The 24,789-nt window shown below is 42.3% G+C and overlaps 1 protein-coding gene across 2 annotated transcripts in view; it reads right to left on the bottom strand.

Moving 5' to 3' along the window:
* Positions 1-671: 671 nt before the first annotated feature.
* Positions 672-24,789, bottom strand: part of LOC136877573 (uncharacterized) — a 1,365,998-nt gene continuing 1,341,880 nt past the window's right edge. For both annotated transcript variants that reach the window (XM_067151725.2, XM_067151726.2), the window contains one exon: positions 672-2,752. In XM_067151725.2, coding sequence (XP_067007826.2) covers positions 2,661-2,752 — 92 coding nt within the window. In that variant the 3' untranslated portion in view covers positions 672-2,660. The remainder of the gene's footprint in view (positions 2,753-24,789) is intronic.

Here is a 24,789-nt window from a genome sequence, read left to right as displayed (position 1 = left end):
AGAGTCTGAAGCTCCAGGACACTACCCTTGAGGGTACAAAGATACAGAAGAGGAAGAAGAATCTGCCATGTTTAAGTAAAATTTGTTCGCCTTTTAGTGTTCTTACACTTCCACTTTGTCCGAAGCGGATCTTGCGTCATGACATTTGGCCTCATTTTTTTCGAAAGCGAAAGCGTATTGACCTAAACCCTTCCACACGAGTTACTATTGAGTGTCCCCCCACAGGTACATTGGTGCTCGTTGAAATCGTTTGGACGCTGGTTCTGACCTCTCCTTGTCAATCTTGTCAGGGCAATTGAACAGTTGTGAGATATGGCAGGCACGGATACCATGCAATAGGCTGAAGACGTCGAAATGCTGACAACGCCCAACTCCAAGATCTGCAGGTCACTTGGCTGGACATCATTCTTCTTAACAAGTCAAGACTCAAAATAGGCTGTGTGAGCCATGGGTTTACTTTCTGTACAGCATCGAGTGGAATAAACATATCCTGTGAAAATCAGTCTATTATTCCTACTGCTTGGAAATTGATCAATTTTCCGACAAATCATTCAGTTTAGCCGTTCATTTATAATTCAATTACTTCTTGATCGAATCCGCTCAGTGTTACACTTAGCTGTCCAGAAATGAGTGAAGAAAGGAACTGGGTGAAGAAGAAAAGAGAACAACCATTGAGTTAACATATTTTAATAGCCAGCACTGTACATATTGTAATGCCACAAAGCACATAATGTTCGCAGATAGGAAAACCTCGTTAATTCCCTGTGCTATATACATCATCTATACAGCTATTAATGTTTATAAAGTTGCTTATGTATACTTTTTTGTTGCAAAATACAAAATAAGGATCAGAAACAGCTCTGGTTGATGGAATCACTGGGGTTTTCCTATTACTAAATGGACTAAGATGTCAACAATAATGTGGTCGTACAACTGTATCCAAATGTTTATTTTGGAAAACTGTATAAATATTTAAATGGAATATTAAACTGTAGCCCTCTCAACCATCGTTATGAATGCGTATGTTTTCCAAATTAATACATCAATTTACTGAATGGGCAGTGACAAAGTCTCTTGTGCGTTATGTTGTTTTAAAACTCTAGTGTTCTACTCTGTAAGGCATTCCTTTGAAAAAGCCTCTAAACCGGCTGTGCTTCACATTGATATAGCACTGACTAAACACACGACCAGTGAAAATTGTATCTCAAAATCACAGGTTCTTTTTCCTAGGGCTACTCTAAAACACTGTGAAATTTTCATGAAAAATGTTAATTTATAATTTATTTGTATCACACAAATAGTAACATAGACAATTCCCCAAATATTTGTCCGGTAAGTAAATTACAGTCTGCATTGATCACTTTAGCATAATTTCAAAATCTGAACACATTACTAGCCGTTCGTTCTCTTTGGAGTCGTAGGCACCAGCAAAAACAAACATATTCGTAGAATAACTGCTATTTGGTTTTGAATTTTTCGACATTCTTTTGGATCACTGCACGAAGTTAGGTCTGAAACAAATTATTCAGCTATCTCCAAAGTATAGATCATTGTTGGGTCAATTAGTGATGTTTTGGAATGTTTTTCGTATTCCGTTTAATAATAAAATGGAAAGAACTTTCAAGTTCACATCTATTCTTGTTATTTTTAACACTTTTGACGATGACTAACAGTTCCCATGGCCACTCTGAACAGTGGGGAAACAGGAACGGTAGGCGCGGTCAATAAAATTGGTCTCAACTGCCATTAAAATATAGGCTTTTTCCATCAATGAGCCATGTATAAGTTCGGTGTTTTTCTTCCTACTTCGACAATGATCATTTCTATACAGTATTATTGTAAGAATTTATAGTAAGGTGTTTAATTTTCAACTAGACAATGCATTCAGAATTGCGTAAGATATACCTCCGGTAACAGGCGATATGCTGTTTTTAGAATAGTTAAGAATTATACATATTTCCATATACAAGAATTCGTTAATAAATTAGTCCGAAATCACTCGAGTTTACCGTAAAGTTTAAACAAATTTTCACAAGAAGCTGTATCCGAATGTCACAGCTCACAGCATCTCGAACTATTTAATGATCTCTCATAATCAGCACTCCCTAATGCAATCATTTCCCTGTTAGTTAAAAGAAAATTCAACTGTTCATCTCAATGTTTGAAAAATGTCAAAATACACCACTTATAAAATATATTTTGTCGCCTAGGTGCAGCGTAACGCAGCTCAGTAAACGAGTCCTACCCCTGAGATCCGTGACGGATGATATTCGCCCTATTCTAGAGCATATTCACATATTCGATCTCTGTGGCGGTGTACATCTACTGTACACTTGTTTAAAAATTTATGAGATTTCTAACTTTGCAAAATCTCTCTCATTATTCAGCGGTCCACGTGGCCTAGCTCACTTATACAATACCTGTTGATTTACTATGAAATGAACACATACAGCTTCTGTACAACCAGCGACAAAATAAAGTTGGTTCACAACTTCTTCGCTAATAGTCACAAATGGAAGGCAGTACAGGAGAACGTTAACTGTTGTTCACAGAAGTTTCTCAACACGGCTCACACACAAGTGATCTTCTCGAAAGTTCCTTCAACACAGGTGGAAGCAACTTCCCCATGCTGGTTGGGCGACTTGAGCGCCCCTTGCGGGCTATTGATGCTCTAAAGAGTAATGCCGGGAGCGCTTCCAGAAACTCTTGAAGAATCCCCGCTTCTGACGACTACCTTCAGTCGATCCTTCTCCTGCAACACAAGAAAAAAGTCATGAGTGGTTGCTGTTGGTCGCGTTACTTCATAGGCGAGGTCTTGTAATACAACTGAAAAGCTAAGCTAGAGCTAGGTATTTCATTTTGTATTTTACAACAACGAAATCTGAAAGAACTTCTCTAAAATGTACATTAGTGGCTAACACATAAGGAGTTTAGAATGGGTTCCGACATAAGCAAAATGGAAAATTTGGAAACACATATTTTCAGAAATTGTAATTCTACCAAGTGCAACGCAGGACTTTGAACTATATTGTCTGTTTGTTGGCAGATGAAGACCGATGTAAATTAGTATGGTACACGTGACAAATTCGTATTCTGATTGGCTGCCGGCTCTGCAACGTTGATACAATCTTCTAATGCAGGGTTATTACAAGTGATTGAAGCAATTTTACAAATTTACTGCAGGTATATTATTTAACACATTATCACAAAACTTAACAGTCATATAGAAAAATTCATCAGGTTTTATTTTGTTTTGTTGGAGTCATGTTTCGGATTTCTGCCATGAGAGCGCAGCAGCAGTTAGTAAAGATGGTGACAGTCTGTCGGAACAGTGCAACGACACTTCACAACGATGTTCAACAAAGGTGCCAAGCTGCTTCGGCGATGGTATGCGTAGTTTACAGCTTCGGGATACTTCAGTGAGGAGAAAGTGACCGAAGAAACGGTTGAGCCTGTGCAGGCGGGTTTTACACGCAGCTTACAGAAGTCGACGAACAGAATAAGCAGAGAGCTGAATATTCCACAACCAACCGTTTGGAAGATCTTACGCAAACGACTGAAGCCGAAGCCTTGTCGCCTGCAATTGCTACAAGCCCTGACGCCCCATGACAAAGTCAGACGCTCTGAATTATAGGCACGGTTGCAACAGCTTACGGAAGAGGACGCGTTTTGAGAGAAACTGATCTTCAGTGATGAAGCAACATTTTTTTAATGAATTGCACAGTGTGCAGGCACAATTAGCGAACATGGGGCACAAAGAAACGCCACGCTATCGTGCAACACTTTCGAGCCTCACCAAAAGTAAATGTATTCTATGCAGTCTCACGGTTTTAAGTATACGGCTCCTTTTTCTTCTGCGAAAGAACCGTTACAGGATACGTGTATCTGGACATGCTGGAAACTTGGTTCATGCCGCAGCTGGAGACCGACAGTGTGGACATCATTTACCAAAATTTACCTCCATCCCACTTAGATCACGGCATTCATGAATTCTTAAACAAGAGACTGAGAAACCGATGGATCGGTCGTGGTGGGGATGATGATAAGCAACTCCTGTCATGGCCTCTACGCTCTCCCGACCTAATCCGTTGTTATCTTTTTCTTATGGGATTATGTTGAAGATTAAGCCTTCCCTGCTAGCAAACCTATCGGAACTGTGAACTCTCATCAAGAATGCTTTTGAATAGATTGATAAAGACCATGCCGCACCGAATGTGGGAAGAAATTTATATCTGCAGAATCAGTTGTTTGGAGCCATGTCTGATGCGGCTTCTTCCTACGTTTTTAAGTTTCCATGATTTCGTCATTCCACCAAGATGTCTTACTTTTCCCATCTTTAAACACAGTTGCCTCAGGGCATTCTCAGCCAGTTTCTACTACAGCATTCTTGAATAGTACCCATTTTCTTTCAGCATCCCGAATCTGTTCACTGTCTATTCTTTGGAACTTTTCACCAAGCATATCCTTGTATTTCTGTCTAATTTCCCCGACCTGGAAATGTTCTACTCTTATCCGTTTGTAGACAGACTTCACTTTCTCTGTTCTACGCCTAATGATACTTAGCTCGCTGTAGATGAAACAGTGGTCTGTATCATCGAAGAATCCTTGAAATAGTCGTACATTTTTAATAGATTTTCTGAAATCAAAGTCAGTTATGATACAGTCTATTCTGATGCTCCTACCCTCCTGTGTGTAGCGGTGAATAGTCTAATGCTTGACGAATGAATTCACAAATGCTAATCCCATACTAACACAGAAGTCAGTAATCACTTTCCATTCCAACTTGCTTCCATGTGGTCCCCACATTTACCTGTCACCTTCTCATATCCTTCGGTTCTATTCTCAATTCTCATATTGAAATGGGACTATCCTGACCTTGCTGTTGACCCTAACTACGATGTTGTCGCTCAGTGCTTCATAAAACTTGCCCAGCTCATCCTCATCTGCTCACTCACATTCCATAGCAACTGGCATTCGGATCTCAGGACCTCTTACCTGGCCACTCAGCCGTTGCCCAGGGTTCACGAACTAGGACTACAGCAACCCACATCATCAACAACTTACATATTTGAAATCGCGAACTGTAAACTTATTACGTGACTTATTTTGCATCTAATTTACTATACACAGCTCTCCACGTGATAAGACATGTCATACCATTCAGAGAGTTTTTCGATAGGGTCTCAGATTACACTAGACTGCAACCTTCTCAGTGAAAAAGCTTATTTTCGCGACCAGCAGACTATACTCAACGTTATTCACGGGTTTGAAGTATGCAGAGGTCTTAACAAGAACAGTGACTAGAAGTGGTGTGATAATTAGCTGAACATATTTTATTATTGACTGGGCGATGCTTTATTTATTCTGTCAAGATTATGGCCAGATGTCCTTCTCGTACATATAACCCGATTAATATGAGACTACATATTATATTTACGAACATTATAACAACATATATGTAACAAAACTGTATGATGATTTAGATGGCTGATACATGATTGATAGTTAGAACTAATTATGTGATAGTTGTTTCAAGGTACGCTGGGATTGAAATGTCAAACTTTAAAGTTTCATGAAATTTCACTGCTATTTCTATACTTATAAATCAACCAGCATGTGTTTTAAAATACGGGCCCGTGCGGTCAGGGGTACGCGGCTGTGAGCTAGCATCCGGGAGATAGTAGGTTCAAATCCCACTGTCAGCAGCCCTGAAGATGGTTTTCCGTGGTTTCCCATTTTCACACCAGGCAAATGCTGGGGCTGTACCTTAATTAAGGCCACGGCCACCTCCTTCCAACTCCTAGGCCCTTCCTACCCCATCGTCGCCATAAGACCTATCTGTGTCGGTGCGGCGTAAAGCAACTAGCAAAAAAAAAAAATTAAAAAAAAAATTAAAAATAAAAATACGGGCACAACTATTAAGAATGGTTGCTCAGCCCGAATGAAAAGTAGGGTCGGGAACAGTAATCTTGAATTCCCTTCTTAAGCGTCTATCTAAAGTTTCTTTTGTCAAAAACAGATTTCGAATTTTGACCTTTTTGACATAAATGTCTTAGAGTTGGGTCGTCCGAAAATTTGTGCAACGAATTATTATTATTATTATTATTATTATTATTATTATTATTATTATTATTATTATTATTATTATTATTATTATTATTATATTTGCCTGTATTCGTAGTGGCGAAGTTAGGACTCATCGTCCTTTCTTGCACTTAATCACACTTTTTTTAACATTGTACATATGAGAAAATATTCATAATCTTATCTTACAAACTAGAAGTTTTTTATTTTTTTGCTAGGGGCTTTACGTCGCACCGACACAGATAGGTCTTATGGCGACGACAAACTAGAAGTAACATGACACAAAGACACAAGCACAATAAATATTAGTCATATCTTAAAACTATCGTTACAAACTAAAAGTAACATGAAACAGTAAACGTACATTCACTCACACATTCACTCCACAAGATTCATTCAACCTGGCGACACACGTCAAGGAAATACTCACGGCAAGATGACCTAAAGGAATTTAAGCTTTTTATGGCTCTAATGTTTTGGAGGAAAGAGTTCCATATTCTAGCTCCGTTTGCAACAAAGGAACGGCTATATGCTGCTGACCTGCTGAGAGGGATAGCAAGTGTGCTGTCGTGCTGGTGGGAAGAGGATAGGAAATTCAGTCGTGAAGATAAGTAGTACGGGATATTCTCGTTTAATAGTCAAAAGATTAATACTGCCACGGGGAGGTTTCTATATTGTTCAAATTTTAGAAAGGAAAGTTGACGATAATATGAGGTATCGTGAACATCAGAGCGTAAGGAGAAGATAAACCGAATACAAGAGTTCATAGCACGTTGTATTGAGTTCAATTGTTCTCTCGTGGCATCAATCGTCACAGTAGGAAAATATAGGGAGGATAAGGGTACTTATAAGCCTAATTCTCATGTTTGGTGGCAGAATATTTTGACGATATTTTAGTGGGTGAACAAAATGTGTGATGGAAGTGTAACCTAGCAACCGTGCAGGCTGTCTTATGGCTGGCGGTCATCTAAAATGAGCAACCACAGATGGGCGAGCATGACAGATGACCGAGAGACGTATAATTTGATTTTCCCGTAGGGAAATTCGACACCATTTTTGAACCTATTTGATCTTAATTGTTGCAAAAACTCTTTCCCATTGTTTCTTAAAGTGTCAAACAACACTATTACCAGGCAATAAATATTTTAGGGAACCACTGCAGAAAAGGAAAGGCGCCTGTAGTGTTCTCTACAGGGAATAGCGACGGCTTTCCGGGCATTCATTTGTTTCGCCCGCTTGCAGTCAGATTGGTAGCAGCAATCGATAGCTGCGCGTGCGATAGTCGCGCAATCTGCACGCGATCGGTGTTACCAACTTAATCCTTTTCCTGATCCCCATTTTCAGTAAAGAAAACAAAGCTCTTCCGGGTTATTAGAATTTTACAGAATACAGGGTAAAATACAGTTTTTTTTTTTTTTTTTTTTTTTACATTTCGGGTCTTGTTAACTCTGGAATATTTTTGTAAGTATAAGAGAAAATTAGGATGCAAAATTTGAGTGGTTTGCAAGTAAAGCATCAATAAAAATCGTTATTAGCTCAATACTGAATATCTGACAATCTGAATATTTCATGATGCTGATCTACGCTTCACGGCAATGTTGAATATCAAGTGCTCTTCGGCCCTTACTTCGTAATTATCACGTTAAAACACAGAGAAGGTTTTCAGAATTTTAATTTGTGGCATCCAGTTAAATAATGTCTGATTTACGCTTAAAGATTAAATCATTAGGCTACAAATGATGGCGGTGATTATTGTGTTAAGAGGAAATACATCTCGGCAGCCATCCTCTATTAACACCAATCAGAAGAACAAAGGAAGAGATCCGATACTTCGAAAAATGAAGGTGTCGGCAAAAGACAGAGAAGGGCAGTATAATCGTGACAACGGATTTAGCATCAGCAGTCCAGATAAGTACAGACTTTTTAAAATTATTTTAATACTTGTAAATTTATTATTTGTCAATACTAGTTCATATTATCACTAAACTCTCTACCATTGACAAATTCACCCAACGTAAACGTTGTATATATTGTACCCATTATGGGTATGCAATATATACGCATGTTTTTGTGATCTGATAGAATCTGAGGATGTTCTTGTAGAACGAAACATGTCATTCCTTGTATAATAGTGTGTAATTTTTTTTACAGGTATGTTTATAGTGTTATAATTTATATTGAACTTGCTGTGTATTTGACAGACTGGAAAGTTTTTATGTAACATTTAACGAAGTCGACACTGGAAAGTACGACGTCATTCTTAACATAAAAGAAACCAGAATCCGATGTGTAAATGGTACCGATACTTATCAATAATTTATATCATAGGTAGTTCTTTATCCTACAATATTCACCAAGAAGAAGGAACAGCCAACTTACGTATTGAACACGAGGAACACGGGGGATATATCCTAGGGAGCAACAAAATAACGTTTGAGAACCACTGATCTTGATTGTTTGATATTTGGGCGAGAATAGTGAAGAACATTTTGTTTATTCTCCTGTATCCCCTTGTAAGATCTCAGGAATTGAGCCAAACATTTTTGTGATTTTTTCATGGAATTTTAAGAAAAGTACACTGATTGACAGAGCAAATGCAACACCAAGAAGGAGTGGTTCGAAAGGGATGAAAGTTGGGGAAAAACAGAGACGGCACGGACGAATAATTGATGTTTATTTCAAACCGATATGCAGGTTACACAATGCGCACGGCATCGACTCAGTAGGATGTAGGACCACCGCGAGCGGCGATGCACGCAGAAACACGTCGAGGTACAGAGTCAATAAGAGTGCGGATGGTGTCCTGAGGGATGGTTCTCCATTCTCTGTCAACCATTTGCCACAGTTGGTCGTCCGTACGAGGCTGGGGCAGAGTTTGCAAACGGCGTCCAATGAGATCCTACACGTGTTCGACTGGTGAGAGATCCGGAGAGTACGCTGGCCACGGAAGCATCTGTACACCTCGTAGAGCCTGTTGGGAGATGCGAGCAGTGTGTGGGCGGGCATTATCCTGCTGAAACAGAGCATTGGGCAGCCCCTGAAGGTACGGGAGTGCCACCAGCCGCAGCACATGCTGCACGTAGCGGTGGGCATTTAACGTGCCTTGAATACGCACTAGAGGTGACGTGGAATCATACGCAATAGCGCCCCAAACCATGATGCCGCGTTGTCTAGCGGTAGGGCGCTCCACAGTTACTGCCGGATTTGACCTTTCTCCACGCCGACGCCACACTCGTCTGCGGTGACTATCACTGACAGAACAGAAGCGTGACTCATCGGAGAACACGACGTTCCGCCATTCCCTCATCCAAGTCGCTCTAGCCCAGCACCATGCCAGGCGTGCACCTCTATGCTGTGGAGTCAATGGTAGTCTTCTGAGCGGACGCCGGGAGTGCAGGCCTCCTTCAACCAATCGACGGGAAATTGTTCTGGTCGATATTGGAACAGCCAGGGTGTCTTGCACATGCTGAAGAATGGCGGTTGACGTGGCGTGCGGGGCTGCCACCGCTTGGCGGCGGATGCGCCGATCCTCGCGTGCTGACGTCACTCGGGCTGCGCCTGGACCCCTCGCAAGTGCCACATGTCCCTGCGCCAACCATCTTCGCCACAGGCGCTGCAGCGTGGACACATCCCTATGGGTATCGGCTGCGATTTGACGAAGCGACCAACCTGCCCTTCTCAGCCCGATCACCATACCCCTCGTAAAGTCGTCTGTCTGCTGGAAATTCCTCCGTTGACGGCGGCCTGGCATTCTTAGCTATACACGTGTCCTGTGGCACACGACAACACGTTCTACAATGACTGTCGGCTGAGAAATCACGGTACGAAGTGGGCCATTCGCCAACGCCGTGTCCCATTTATCGTTCGCTACGTGCGCAGCACAGCGGCGCATTTCACATCATGAGCATACCTCAGTGACGTCAGTCTACCCTGCAATTGGCATAAAGTTCTGACCACTCCTTCTTGGTGTTGCATTTGCTCTGTCAGTCAGTGTACATTCCTGACCAATGTTTCTTTCTTTCTTTCTTTCTTTCTTTCTTTCTTTGTTTCTTTCTTTCCTTAATCTGCTTACCCTCCAGGGTTGGTTTTCCCTCGGACTCAGCGAGGGATCTAGCACCTTAACGACAGTGTCCTGGAGCGTGATACTTTGGGTTGGGGATACAACTAGGAAGGAGGACCAGTACCTCGCCCGCCATGTTGAACAGCGACCTTGTGGGAGGATGGGAAGATCGAAAGGGATAGACAAGGAAGAGGGAAGGAAGCGGCCGTCGTCTGAGGTTAGGAACCGTCCCGTCATTTGCCTGGAGGAGAAGTAGGGAAACCACGGAAAACCACTTCGAGGATGGCTGAGGTGGGACTCGAACCCTCCTCTACTCAGCTGACCACCCGAGGATGAGTGGATCCCGTACCAGCCCTCGTACCACATTTAAAATTTCCTGGCAGAGCAAGGAATCGAACCCAGGCCTCCGAGGGTGGCAGTTAATCACACTAACTACTACACCACAGAGGCGGACCCTGACCAAAGTTACTCTTTGTTAAACGGAATTTGACTGGTTATCAGTGATCATACTGTCCTGTAATGTTTCTCTTCTATGAGCTGTTTTGTAGTTCCATCAGCGAAGCCTAGAATTAAGTTTCGCACACATTAATTGAAGGGCTTGGTGGAAGATGCGCCTATCCCACATTAAAAAACTTAAGGGGAAAAATGGCAATCAAAATTCTCTGAACGCAGGAAAATATTGAATCGGTGTAGGCTTTTTATATTTTGGTAATACGTTATTTAACATCTGGCTACAGATATTCAAGAAAATTTGATTAAAATATAAGTTGAATTGAAAAAATGAAAGTCCACAGCCTGTTACCAGTCATTCGACCGGGTCAGGAATGGAATGAATGAAGCCCCCATCTAGCGGCGAGGATAGGAATTGTGCCGGCTGCCGAAGCCTGTCGCACTCCTCTGGGGCAATGAGACAATGATTAATGACAGATGAAATGAAATGATATTGGAGAGTGTTGCTGGAATGGAATATGACAGGGAAAACCGGAGTATCCGGAGAAAAACCTGTCCCGCCTCCGCTTTGTCCAGCACAAATGTCACATGCAGTGACCGGGATTAGAACCACGGAACCCAGCGGTGAGAGGCCGGTGCGCTGCCGTCTGAGCCACGGAGGCTCTATAAGTTAAATTAAATAAATAAAAAGATGACAATAAAATATAATATAATAATTAAGTTACTAACTATAAATATAATTTTTCATATGAAAGACATTTTACTAGAACACTTCATGAAAATGAGCATTGTGACTACTGACCAGTACCGAAATTTTTTTTAATGTGTGCGACTTTGTGTCCGAATAGGTCGTGTGAACACGTTTTCTATCCAAGACCACTTGCTTATGATAGCGCTGTTGTGTCACACACCGGCCTGTTTCATTGCGACAAGTGAAATCAGTTCAGTTCACACGTGGCCAAGTACAAGTACGTGACAGTAAGAAGCAGTACAGAAACAAAGAACTAAAAGCCTAAGAGACAGAGCTAATGGCTGAAGTATTATGGAACTCCAATAAGATCTTTTACCAGAACTACGTAGTCTACGTAATGTAGACAGTCCTAAGACTGTCAAACTGGGAAGGAAAATGTTGATGCAATGCTTCGGAGTAAGTTTGAATGTAACTCAGGAGCCAAATCGAAGAAGTTGGAAGCCAATCCGGACGTCATATTTTATTCTGGAAGCCAGTCTTCTACCGTCCCCATCAACATGCGATTAAGCTACAAATTTACAAATCCTTTATAAACCATTCTTCACCATTATATACAGGTGACCCAAAAGTCCGTGAACATTTGACGAGGCAATACTTCACGGAATATTTAAGGTGGAGAGGTAAAGATTGACACACATTATTGGCATGACATGGGGTTTTATTGACACCAAAATAAAGTACACAAAATTACCGACAGATTGCGCTTTTCTGGTAACGTCAACATCCAGCGATTGCAGGCGCACCTGACGCCCTCTCTTACGACATCTCCTTATATACCGTACACGGGTCTTATGCGGCATCACTGACGTGTTGCTGTCCAGCGCCATCCATTGGTCATTTTGTGCACGCGTTGCTGGTATCAATAAAACCCCATGTTATGTCAAGCATGTGTGGCCATTTGTACCCGACGTGTTGCTGTCCAGCGCCATCTGTTGGCCATTTTGTGTCCTTTATTTTGGTGTCAATAAAACCCCATGCCATGCCAATCTTGTGTGTCAATTATTACCTCTCTACCTCCAAAATTCCGTGAAGTGTTGCCTCGTCAAATGTTAACGGACTGTTGGGTCACCCTGTAAATCGTATGTGTTGCATTGTCTGAAATCTGAAATATAATCTTCCTTCGAGAAAGTCTAGTTGCTAGTTACTTTACGTCGCACCGACACAGAAAGGTCTTATGGCGACGATGGGACAGGAAAGGGCTAGGAGCGGGAAGGAAGCGGCCGTGGCCTTAATTAAGATACAGCCCCAGCATTTGCCTGGTCGAGCAAGTCTATAACTTGTAGTTTCACATGAATATCGATATCGTGATTGTAGCTTCGGGACCTCTAGTTTAGCGCAGAATCCGAGCCACAGAGACGTGATTTCTCATTTTAAACCAACCACACGCATTTATTGCATTCATAATCAGCCAATGACAATATTCTGTACAAGTATCAATCAATCAATCAATCAATCAATCAATCTTGGTGAGGGACCCATACGCTGTGTTCTGTACCACTAAAGGAACATTTACTAGTTTATAAAATTGTACAGGAAGATTGCTGCAACTGGTGTAGGCTACGTCCAGCGATTCTTGCACATTTTTTAATAATTGATTATTTTACTTTTACTAAGTCTTAGAAGATGACACAAAAATCAAAAGTAAAGAACTCCACAAACACGTGGAAAATGTTTCAAAAATTGTAAACTGGACGAAGCATTAGAAAGGCTGTGTATAATTAAGGGCAGTGGGTTTGAATGTCACTGTTGCACAAGAACCTCGTTTATCCGGATTAAGTGGGACCGGAACTGATCCAGATTAGCGAAAGTCCGGATAATCCAGTAAACTAAAAAAATGCAGTACATGTTATATAATATATTAACATAAGTTGCACAGTAATACCTTTTTCCAATTATACAAAAAAATATGAGAAAACTTTTCTTACATTTACGACTCTGTTTTATGTACTAAAATAATGTGTGAGCTTTTTCTGTTTTACATTTGTTTGGCGTTTGCGCGCACTACGATCACGAAGACGTTTTACTAACAACAGTTCTGCGGGTGTAGTTTCAGTCAAGGAAAATCAGTTTGTCCAGCTGCATTGTTGCCTCTCCACGAGTCATTGTTTCTTCTGATTGAGCGCCGCTTTCATTTTCGAATTCACCAACACTCTCGTCATCACCTGCCGAGGAGCAAGAGGCAATGATTTATTCATCTGTCATTACGCCGTATCCTAAATTACAGTAATTTTTCAACCAGTAATTTACGTCACTCACATCTACGTCCGAGCATCCGGGAATGCGTGCAAATGTGTCAAGAAACTCAGAACAGTCTACGGCTTCCCATTCTCAATTGCAGGCGAATGCCGGGACGGTACCTTTTATAGACCGCGGGTGACTTACTTCCAATTGCTGTCCTTAACTATAATTGACGGAAAAGACATTCAAAAAGAATCGACTCCGTAAAAGAGATACTGTACAAGTAAAAAAATTTTCTTCCATCCGGATAAACCGGAGATCCGGATTAATGACGGCTGGATAAACGAGGTTCTTGTGTACTTGATTACATCCTAGAAAAGCATAAATATTAAAAGCACACAACTATAGGCATGTATAATCCTGGGTATTTCTGGGGACACCAGAGCCATTTGAGCTCGGTTTTGTTTGTTTGTTTTGATCACGCGTTTAAGGCCGGGGGCCCTTTATGATATTTCGAAAATTTCCGAGTTAGACGTCTAAACAGAAATCCGTTTAGGATCTGAACCATAGTCGTTCGGATAGAGAGCCAGCATCATCAACCACTAAGCTAAACACGCGCGCGCGCGCGTGTGTGTTTTTAATGAAAAATAATTTATTGGGTTTACACAGGCTATCTGAATGGAAATTCAAATATTTCTGGACAGCCTAGTGCGGAGTGTTTCGAATACATTATTTCTGCTTTGCAAACTATGCTCTGTTACTGTCTAAATCCTAATTCGAGGGGTGCAACAACTCAATCATTAAATGTTACCCTCTAGTCTCACTTTTCTTACCCCTTTCCATAAGCACGAAGCTTATTACCGGACCGTCGCGGTTGGTTTGACATAGAGTGCCTTTAGCAGGTGTGCATTATATATTGACCATTCATGTATCTGTTTTTTGCACAGAAAAGGTCCTTCACTTTCTGACTCTTTCAGCCGTTGAGTGTCGCTCGGCGGACATGTTATCGCTAACGAGGACGGCTCTAACGTCCGGTCCGTTATCGGCGGGCACTCGCTTCCTGAGCTCGCAAGCAGCAAGCCGAACACCTCTTCTTCAGAACTAACGCAGTAGGCTATGGCAAAGAATGAGCCTCTTTCCTGTCCCCCCGGTAACATATCGTCCCAAACTGGTTCACAGATGTAAATAGCTTGGATTTTTCGAGGATGTCTGTTCAAATCCAAATATGTTTACTAGCTTTTTGAATAATTTGTGTGTATTCATAGAAGACATGAACAGTGGGAACTGCACCAAAATGTGTTCAGTATTGCTGTAAATAATGTTGGAACATGCCGGCTTATTAGTCTACAACTTAGTTTTTTCGGGCCGGTCTGAGTAGCTCAGACGGTTCATTTCACATATCATTAATTAATCATTGCCCTGGAGGAGTGCGACAGGCTTCGGCAGCCGGCACAATTCCTACCCTCGCCGCTAGAGGGGGGGTTCATTCATTCCTTTCCTGACCCGATCGAATGACTGGAAACAGGCTGTGGATTTTCATTTTCAATACTGTCACCGAAAATTAGAAATGTAAAAAAATTGCGTATGGCTTTTAGTGCCGGAAGTCGGCTCGCCAGATGCAGGTCTTTTGATCTGACTCCCGTAGGTGACCTGCGCGTCATGATGAGGATGAAATGATGATGACGGCACATACACCCAGTCCCCGTGCCAGCGAACTTAACCAATTATGGTAAAAATTCCCGACCGTACCGGGAATCGAACTCGGGACCCCTGTGCCCAAAGGCCAGCACGCTAACCATTTAGCCATGGAGCCGGTCTTAGAAATGTAGATATGATTTAAGGACACAGAAAATTCTCTCTCCAGATATGTGAAATTACTGCAGGTGACATTCCGTATTTCTGGTTAATTTTCTGGTCAAGATTGCACGAATACAAGACGTTGGTGCCAGCACTTAACTATTCGGGTTATGAAAACGTTTTGCGTGGCCCGAGTTATTTCTGTCGTCACTCGCTCCAGCTCCGTTAGTAGGAAATTCCTACTGCATTACTGAGCGAGAGAAAAATTGGAGCTATATTTAGTGGAGGGGGCGGAAGGGGTAAACATTTCTTCAAGAATGAAGTACCGGTAGCTTATAAGGCAATACTTGATAGCGCTGTACTAATTGCCTATTTCTGTGCAACAACTCTCTACGAAACATTCCTGTGGAAAGCACCGTATTGCTTGAAAGACCACGGCCGTCGATCATTATTATTATTATTATTATTATTATTATTATTATTATTATTATTATTATTATTTTACAATGAGACCTTGTAAGGACCACGTGTCAATTTCAATTAATCCTTTCTTGTTTCCTCTTCCGTTCTTTCCGGTATTCCTTCATAATTGCAGTATGCTCCATGGCTAAATGGTTAGCGTGCTGGCCTTTGGTCACAGTGGTCCCGGGTTCGATTCCCTGGAATTTTAACCAAAATTGGTTAATTTCGCTGATACGGGGACTGGGTGTATGTGCCGTCTTCATCATCATTTCATCCTCAACATGATGCGCAGGTCACCTACGGGAGTCAAATCGAAAGACCTGCATCTGGCGAGCCGAACATGTTCTCGAACACTCCCGGCACTAAATGCCATTTCATTTCATTGCACTATGCTTTATTCTTCTCTCTACACACTGCTTTGGGCCAGGTTTCCTTTTTCCTCTTCCTTGGAATTCTTCCATTCTTCCTCTCCTCTTATTTTATTCCTTTTTAAATAATTCTTAACCCCTTGAATCACGCTTCTTCTTCTTCTTAATCTGTTTACCTCCAGGGTTGGCTTTTCCCTCGGACTGAGCGAGGGCAGTGTCCTGGAGCGTAAAATTTTTGGATCGGGGATACAACTGGGGAGGGTGACCAGTACCTCGCCCTGCTGCTATACAAAACAGGGGCCTTGTAGGAGGATAGGAAGACTGGAAGGGATAGACAAGGAAGAGGGAAGGAAGCGGCCGTGCCTTAAGTTAGGTATAATCCTGGCATTTGCCTGGAGGAGAAATGGGAAACGACGGAAAACTACTTCCAGGATGGCTGAGGTGGGAATCGAACCCACCTCTACTCAGTTGACCTCCCGAGGCTGAGTGGACCCCTTTCCAGCCGTTGTACCACTTTTCAAATTTCGTGGCAGAGCCGGGAATAGAACCCGGGCCTCCGGGGAGGCAGCTAATCACACTAACCACTACACCACAGAGGCGGACCCTTCGAATTCTTCCATTCTTAAAAAAGTCTCTCTTTCCGTAGTTCTCTCTCCTCTTATTTTAGTCCTCTTTAAATCATTCTTAACCTCTTGAATCACGCTTCTTGTTGATTTTTTCTCCCAAAGGGACTTGAATATTTGTTTTGTCAATCTGTTATCATTCGTTCTACAGATATGTTCCAAAAATAACAATCTCCTTTTTCTTCTTGTTTCTGTTAGCCTATATTTTCTATATTCTGGTATATTTCCTTGTTACTTCTTAATTTCCAATGTGCTGTTGTTTTCAATGACCTGAGATTTTTCTCATGATTCTTTTTTCTACTATTTCAAGTTTACCTAAACTATCGTTCAAAACTAGACGTTCACTTACCAAAGACATTCTGGTTTCGCTACTGTACTGTAGTGCCTTTAAAGAAAAGAGTTTTAGCAAACGTTTTTTGAAAAAAATCATATTGATTATTATTATTATTATTGTTATTATTTATTCGATCCCTGATATCTCCAGGAGTCGGAAAACTATCTTTTTCTCTTTCAGTCTACAGTACTTGACGACGGGTTGATGATCTACATGTTTCGCCCACTAGAAAAACGAGTAATTGTGGTATAAGATTTGAGAAACGTACCAAAAACTCTTCAAGCTCAACAAATATGAACCATATGAATATGAACTTACTATGTCTGCACCTCGTTCATATGCGGACGGTGTACATCAGAACGTGCCAGACAGGATTCGATCTGCACTCGGAGATGAGGTGAACGTGAGGAGGTTCATTAAGCGGCTGTATCTCGATGTTTGAGTTTCCACTTTCAGCATGGAGGTAATTCACTCTTGAAATAGGCGAGTGCAGTACTGCGTGATTCTCGAGCTTTTTACCTTGGCTGTACCACCCAGTCGAACATCTTCTTGGTCAAACAACACGGCAAGTTGTTGTTCGGAAGGCTCCGAGTTCAGCTCCCAGTTCTGCCACGAATTGAAGGCTCATTTGAAGATCTAGGAGGGGAGGATATTTTTTACTATTTGTTTTACATCGGACCGGTACAGATAGGTCTCATGGTGACGTTGGGAGAGGAAAGGGCTAGGGGTGGGAAGGAAGTGGCCGTCGCCTTAATCACGATCCAGCCAGGAATCGAACCCGGGGTCTCTGAACTGAAGGCCACTAATGACAGTTCAGCCAAGAAACCGGACATTATTATTATTATTACGTGCTCAAACGGCTGTCAGCCTTGCCACATTCCCCTTTGGTATTTCCTGGAAGGGATGAGTGTATCAGGCCGGGGACCTCCCAGTCAGCTTTGGAGGCATGGCCTGGCTCTCCTTGTATTGTGCTTTTGTCTGGATTCCCCGTGAGCCATCTGTAAGGTGAAAAGGAAATGATCCTTCTCTATCCGCATCGAGAAGATTCTAGTACTCCATCACCAGCACAGGAGTTGGAGTTGGACAGCAGCTGAGCTGGCTGTCGTCGGAGTCGTTGTGTATGTTTAGTGTTTCAACAGAGTTCGTGCCAGTAGTGTTGAAGTATTGTTGCTGTAGTTATGTTGTGGAGCTGGACAGCAGTAGTTGTTGTAAGAGTGAGCGAGCAGTAGTGGTGCTCGTTATAGTTGTCATCGCTGAGTGTATTGGAGTACGACGGAGAGTAATGTTAAAGTGTAGTTGCTGTTGTTTAGATGTGCTGTATTATTGTCTTGTCGAGTAGTCCACCGTGTGGAGCGGCCGCGTGAAATGACCGTGTGAGTGACGGACTTCTTTGGAGTCGAGCCAAGGAACAGTCGTCGTGCAAGAACCGACATTTCATGTCAAAAACATGGAGGGCAACGTTAAAACAAGAACAAACAGCTGGTCACAACTTGTTCTGAGCTTACGTGGAAATCAAAACCGAGTATAATTGTGGACAAAACATGACTACCTCGCCTCCCACCACTACTCTCCGGCGGCAGCCCGATGTCTATTAACGGCTTAGAGGATTTACTACGTCCAGTGTAGCCGGAGTTGCCAAATAGTGTACTGCACTCGACACGAAGAAAGGGTAAATATTGAAGAGAATGTGGAAGTGCGGTTTGGCAACCTCTCCACATCAAACAAAGATCCCTTAGAACTCGTTAACTCAGCAGGGTGCAGGGTGTGATTGACATCTCGCTCCAGCTCACTTTGAGGAACTGAGGCTGTCATGTTTTTCCTCCTAGTACGAAACGTTAGGCACAATAAAACTGAAGAGGATACCACCCCCCGAGCCAAGTGATTTCCAAGAAGCACTGTACCATCCGACCTTGGAGGCAACAGTACCATAGCTTGGAAGAGAATAGAGGAATGGATCGTAGGAGCAGTAAACAATACTCCTTTCTGATCATGTTTTCAAGTTTCCTGATTAAAGTATTTCTGTTCACTAGGTCAAACGCCTTTGTGTAGTCGACGAACACAGCATACAGCCCTCGTCCATCTCAGCGCGTCTTCTACATCGGTTAGTACGCAGTTGATGGCTTGTAGAGTGTTTCTTACTTTCCAGAAGCCAAACTGCTCTTCAGGGACATTATTGTCAACTGGTTCAGTATCTTCGTGAAGATCTTGAAGGTGGTGTTTTTTAAAGCAATACCTCGGTAGGAATTCGGGCCTCCTTTATTACTCTTTCCTTTGTTTAGCTTCTTCTAAGTTGATTTCCTCCAGTTTGACGGTATGCGGCCTTGAAGTAGGCATTCATTCATGAGTTCTACCCACAGTTCTTTCAACAGTGGAGCTGCTTCTTTCAGGTGCTCATAGTGGATATTGTCCGGTCCATATGCTTTCTTCTCTTTGCAGTTGTTGATCTCAGTTAGGACTTCTGCCGTGATCGGTACTGCCGTTTGGTAAGGGTCGTTGTCCTGAGTAGATCTGGTGTCTCGTGCTTGCAGTGTTACGTTAAGGTGCTGAATCCACGTTTTCATCGGGATGTTGTTCGTGAATTTGGGTCGCCTGGGATTCAGGGCTGAGAACGGGTTTATCTCAGCCTCCTGGAATAATCGAGCTTCTTTCAGTTGTTGATAGTTTTCCTTTGCTCTTCTCACTACCTCCTTATAGTATCTTCTTTCCTCGGCATACTCCTGTAGTGCTGTCTGTATTCGTGCCCTTTTTATCTTGTGTAATGCTACTAGCGTCTCCTTCCTCTTATTGTAGCACTCGGTGGTAAACCATGGCTTTTCTCTTCTTGTATTTTGAGGAATTTTAGGAGTGGCATCTTTGATGTGGTTCTCGATCAGTATTAGTGCGGTGTCTATGTTCCCAGATTTGATAATGTTAATTATTCCTTCCTTGTCTACGTTGCGTAATTTTTCCATGTTTAGCTTCTTTGAGGTAGGTGTTCTGGAGCTGTTTTGACTGTTTGCATCAGTGTTAATCAAGAGTGCGATTTCTAATGGGAGGTGTTTTCTTGCTACAACGTTGGATAGCACTTCATGATGCGATGCTCTTATGCCGTTGCTTATGAAGAGGAGGTCTATGGGCCTGGTGCCGTTGAAGGCTATATATGTCTTCTCGTCACGTCTGTTCGTTAGGGATAAACCCTCTTCCTCGTTACTCAAGAAGCGCGTTTGTCTTCCTGCACAAGGCGTCAATGTGGCGGTTCAAGTCCCCAGCTATCAGTATTGGGTTCGTGGTGGGTGCTTTCGTCGTTGTGGTGCCCAGTTCGTCTATAATGTCCTCTCCTGTCAGGTCTGGTCGGAAGTATGCGCACAGTATCGAGAGCCTGTTCGTTAGTACCTGCATCATGTTGTCGGTTTCATATGGTTTCGTGAATGGCGATAGAGCTGGTTTGATGAGGCATGAAATGCCGCCCTTTGGGCTTGTCCTTATCTCCCTGGGATGCGTACTTGTGGAGGCAGTAAAAATTATGTGTTTTCCAGTGTTCTGTGAGATTGGTTTCGGTACGTATTACAATGTCGTATCGTTGCAGTAGGTTGTTGGAAGCGAGATCTAGTGCATTTGTGATTCCCTCAATGTTCCATAGCAATGTCTGTAATTTAACAGCATCAGTTGTGCCTGTCAGTTCATTAGTGCTTGGATTATTTTGGTCTTCTTTGTTGTGAACTGGCGTCCTGTAGTCATTGGGGTTTTTTACTCGTTCCTGTAGTTGTTATGAGTCCGGGTTCTTGTCTTGGAAAGCAGTAGGGACGTACTATAACGTTTCGTGGCCAGAAGAGTGGGTCCTTAGTTTTCTCTAGATCATCAAAGTTGAAACTGACTTTAAAAGCCTTGTTTCGCTCTCTAGTATTTATCTGTTCACACGTGATGTTCTCTGTGATCACTCCTTCTTGGAGATGTGCAATGATGTTTTCTGCTTTGGTTTCTTCGTGAAGTCTCCCCACATATAACCAAGCTTTGCGTGGTGCTGTCTTTATCCTGGTATTCTCCTTTGAGTCCAACTATCCTTTGCCTTGTTCGTCCGTTTGTCCGTTTGACCACCTCGGTCCATGCGCTATTTGTTGTCCCGGAACAGGAGTCTCCAGGTGAACGTTGGATCAGAGGAATAGCTTGTGGTAGATACCACGCTGTCTCTTGCGTCTGTACGAAAGTATCGCTGACACGCTTCTGCTCCGATTAACTGTAAAGGAAAGGACTCACCAGACGTATAGGAAATTTATATATAGACACTGTGGTGGATAAGATATCTCAGATATTCCAATATGTGTACTATTTATTTTCTTTATTCGTTTTACATCTCTGGTATGGCTATTAGCTGCTGTAAATAAATTATTAGTAAACAATACTGTATCTCAAAGCTGAGCATCACAGTCAAGCGCCAACACTGGATGTCTAATGATAATGAATCTTTGGCACTGGTTCAAAGCCCACTTAAAGTACAGCTCACAATCATACATCCAGAACGATAGGAACATCGCATGGAGAGAGTGAGTGATGGCAACAAGCACATGTGTAGAAGCGACAAGATCGAACATATTAAAAGACTGTGCATAGCACATGCGACCGAAAATCACAGCGCATAACTGTACAAGGTGAAATATTTGGCACAAGAATTTATACTTAAGACTCAGGACGTTAAAGATCAAGCGACTATCATCACAGACGCAATAGGCATCGCCAAAGTGTAACGAGAATACTGCTGTACCTGATCCAGTAATTGTACACGGCCAGAGTAAGAGTGAATAACACTTTCTCAGGACATCTCTACTGCTGCCGGAGTAAGACAGTGAATTTATCATGACGGCGTGTGCTCGTCCCGAGGTGGTGCAGCTCTTTTCAGGCACACCCGAAATGGAGGTGAGCTGTATGTAACATTTTACCACATACCAAACTACCTGCCGATCTTAAATTTCTGCCACGACTGGGAATCGAGTCCGGCCCTCCGAGAACGAAAGCTAATAGCGCTGTTACGCTACAGAGGCGGAAATAAATATAAATAAAATAATAACAAGAATAATTATGATACTAATACCGACTTCATGACTAAATGGTTAGCGTGCTGGCCTTTGGTCGGAGGGGTCCCGGGTTCGATTTCCGGCAATTCCCCTGGCATGGGGGCTCGGTGTATGTGCCGTCTTCAACATCATTTCATCCTCATCACGACGCGCAGGTCGCGTACAGGAGTCAAATCAAAAGAACTACACCGGGTCTCTCCGGAGGCCACACGCAATAATAATAATAATAATAATAATAATAATAATAATAATAATAATAATAATAATAATAATACCGACTTCATGACTAAATGGTTAGCGTGCTGGCCTTTGGTCAGAGGAGTCCCGGGTGATGTTGGTGAAATTATGCTTGAGGAAGTGGAAAGGTTGGTAAATAAACTCCATTGTCATAAGGCAGCAGGATTAGATGAAATTAGACCAGAAATGGTGAAGTATAGTAAGAAGGAAGGAATGAAATGGCTTCATAGAGTAGTAAAATTAGCATGGAGTGTTGGTAAGGTACCTTCAGATTGGACAAAAGCAGTAATGGCACCTATCTATAAGCAAGGGAACAGGAAGGATTGCAACAACTATCAAGGTATCTCATTGTTTAGTATACCAGGCAAAGTATTCACTGGCATCTTGGAAGGGTGGGTGCGATCAGTCGTTGAGAGGAAGTTGGATGAAAACCAGTGTGGTTTCAGACCACAGAGAGGCTGTCAGGATCAGATTTTCAGTATGCGCCAGGTAATTGAAAAGTGCTACGAGAGGAATAGGCACTTGTGTTTATGTTTCGTAGATCTAGAGAAAGCATAATGCAGGATACCGAGGGAAAAGATGTTCGCCATACTGGGGGAATATGGAATTAAAGATAGATTATTAAAATCAATCAAAGGCATTTATGTTGACAATTGGGCTTCAGTGAGAATTGATGGTAGAATGAGTTCTTGGTTCAGGGTACTTACAGGGGTTAGACAAGGCTGTAATCTTTCACCTTTGCTGTTCGTAGTCTACATGGATCATCTGCTGAAAGGTATAAAATGGCAGGGAGGGATTCAGTTAGGTGGAAATGTAGTAAGCAGTCTGGCTTATGCAGACGACTTGGTCTTAATGGCAGATTGTGCCGAAAGCCTGCAGTGTAATATCTTGGAACTTGAAAATAGGTGCAATGAATATGGTATGAAAATTAGCCTCTAGAAGACTAAATTGATGTCAGTAGGTAAGAAATTCAACACAATTGAGTGTCAGATTGGTGATACAAAGCTAGAACAGGTATATAATTTCAAGTATTTAGGTTGTTTGTTCTCCCAGGATGGTAATATAGTAAGTGAGATTGAATCAAGGTGTCGTAAAGCTAATGCAGTGAGCTCGCAGTTGCGATCAACAGTATTCTGTAAGAAGGAAGTCAGCTCCCAGACGAAACTATCTTTACATCGGTCTGTTTTCAGACCAACTTTGCCTTACGGGAGCGAAATCTGGGTGAACTCAGGATATCTTATTCATAAGTTAGAAGTAACAGACATGAAAGTAGCGAGAATGATTGCTGGTACAAACAGGTGGGAACAATGGCAGGATGGTACTCGGAATGAGGAGATAAAGGCTAATTTAGGAATTAACTCGATTTATGAAGCTGTACGCATAAACCGGCTTCGGTGGTGGGGTCATGTGAGGCGAATGGAGGAGGATAGGTTACCTAGGAGAATAATTGACTCTGCTATGGAGGGTAAGAGAAGTAGAAGAAGACCAAGACGACGATGGTTGGGCTCGGTTTCTAACTATTTAAAGATAAGAGGTATAGAACTAAATGAGGCCACAACACTAGTTGCAAATAGGGGATTGTGGCGACGTTTAGTAAATTCACAGAGGCTTGCAGACTGAACGCTGGAAGGCATACCAATCTATAATGATAATGTATGTATGTATGTATGTATGTATGTATGTATGTATGTATGTATGTATGTATGTATGTATAATAATAATAATACTAATAATAATACTAATAATAATAATAATAATAATAATAATAATAATAATAATAATGTTGTGTGTGCCTTTCGGAGAGGCCTAGTGCAGGTCTTTCAAGTTGACTTCCATGGGCGACCTGCGCGTCTGTGAGGACGGAACCCTACCTAGGATGAATGCTAATGTTGAAGACAGCACAATCGCTCAATCCATAGGCAGAGGAAAGAAACCATGAAGGTTAAAATCTCCGATCCAGTCGGGAATCGAACCCGCGACCCCCTTGGACCAAAGATCAGTATGGCAACTAATCAGCCGCGAAGCCAGATAACAACAATGAAGTATGGTCTCAGCTATGGAATGCACGCGTTTTCATTTAACGCCATCTAGGCTGCCTGCGTGTCAATTTCGACATTCCGTTTTACTCTACCAAATGGCAGAGTAAACACTGAATGTATCAACGAATATTTTATTTTATATGCCGACATTGTACGACATGGAATGTCGAATGGACTTTTACTGCCCTTCAAAAATTCGGCTACCTCTGCTGGCTTTGAACCCGTCATCGTGGGATCCGGAGGCCGACACTCTACCAGCGAGCCACAGAGAGAGCCATCAGGAGGGAAGTACTCGAAGACTGCATCATAATTGGCGGCAGGTAAATGGAACACACTCATATCCGCGGAAGACACGCTG

The sequence above is a fragment of the Anabrus simplex genome, chromosome 7 (genome assembly GCF_040414725.1).
Source record: "Anabrus simplex isolate iqAnaSimp1 chromosome 7, ASM4041472v1, whole genome shotgun sequence".
NCBI classification, from domain to species: Eukaryota; Metazoa; Arthropoda; class Insecta; order Orthoptera; family Tettigoniidae; genus Anabrus; species Anabrus simplex.
Note: the sequence above shows the minus strand (reverse complement) of the source record. Positions and strands in the feature narration are given on the sequence as shown.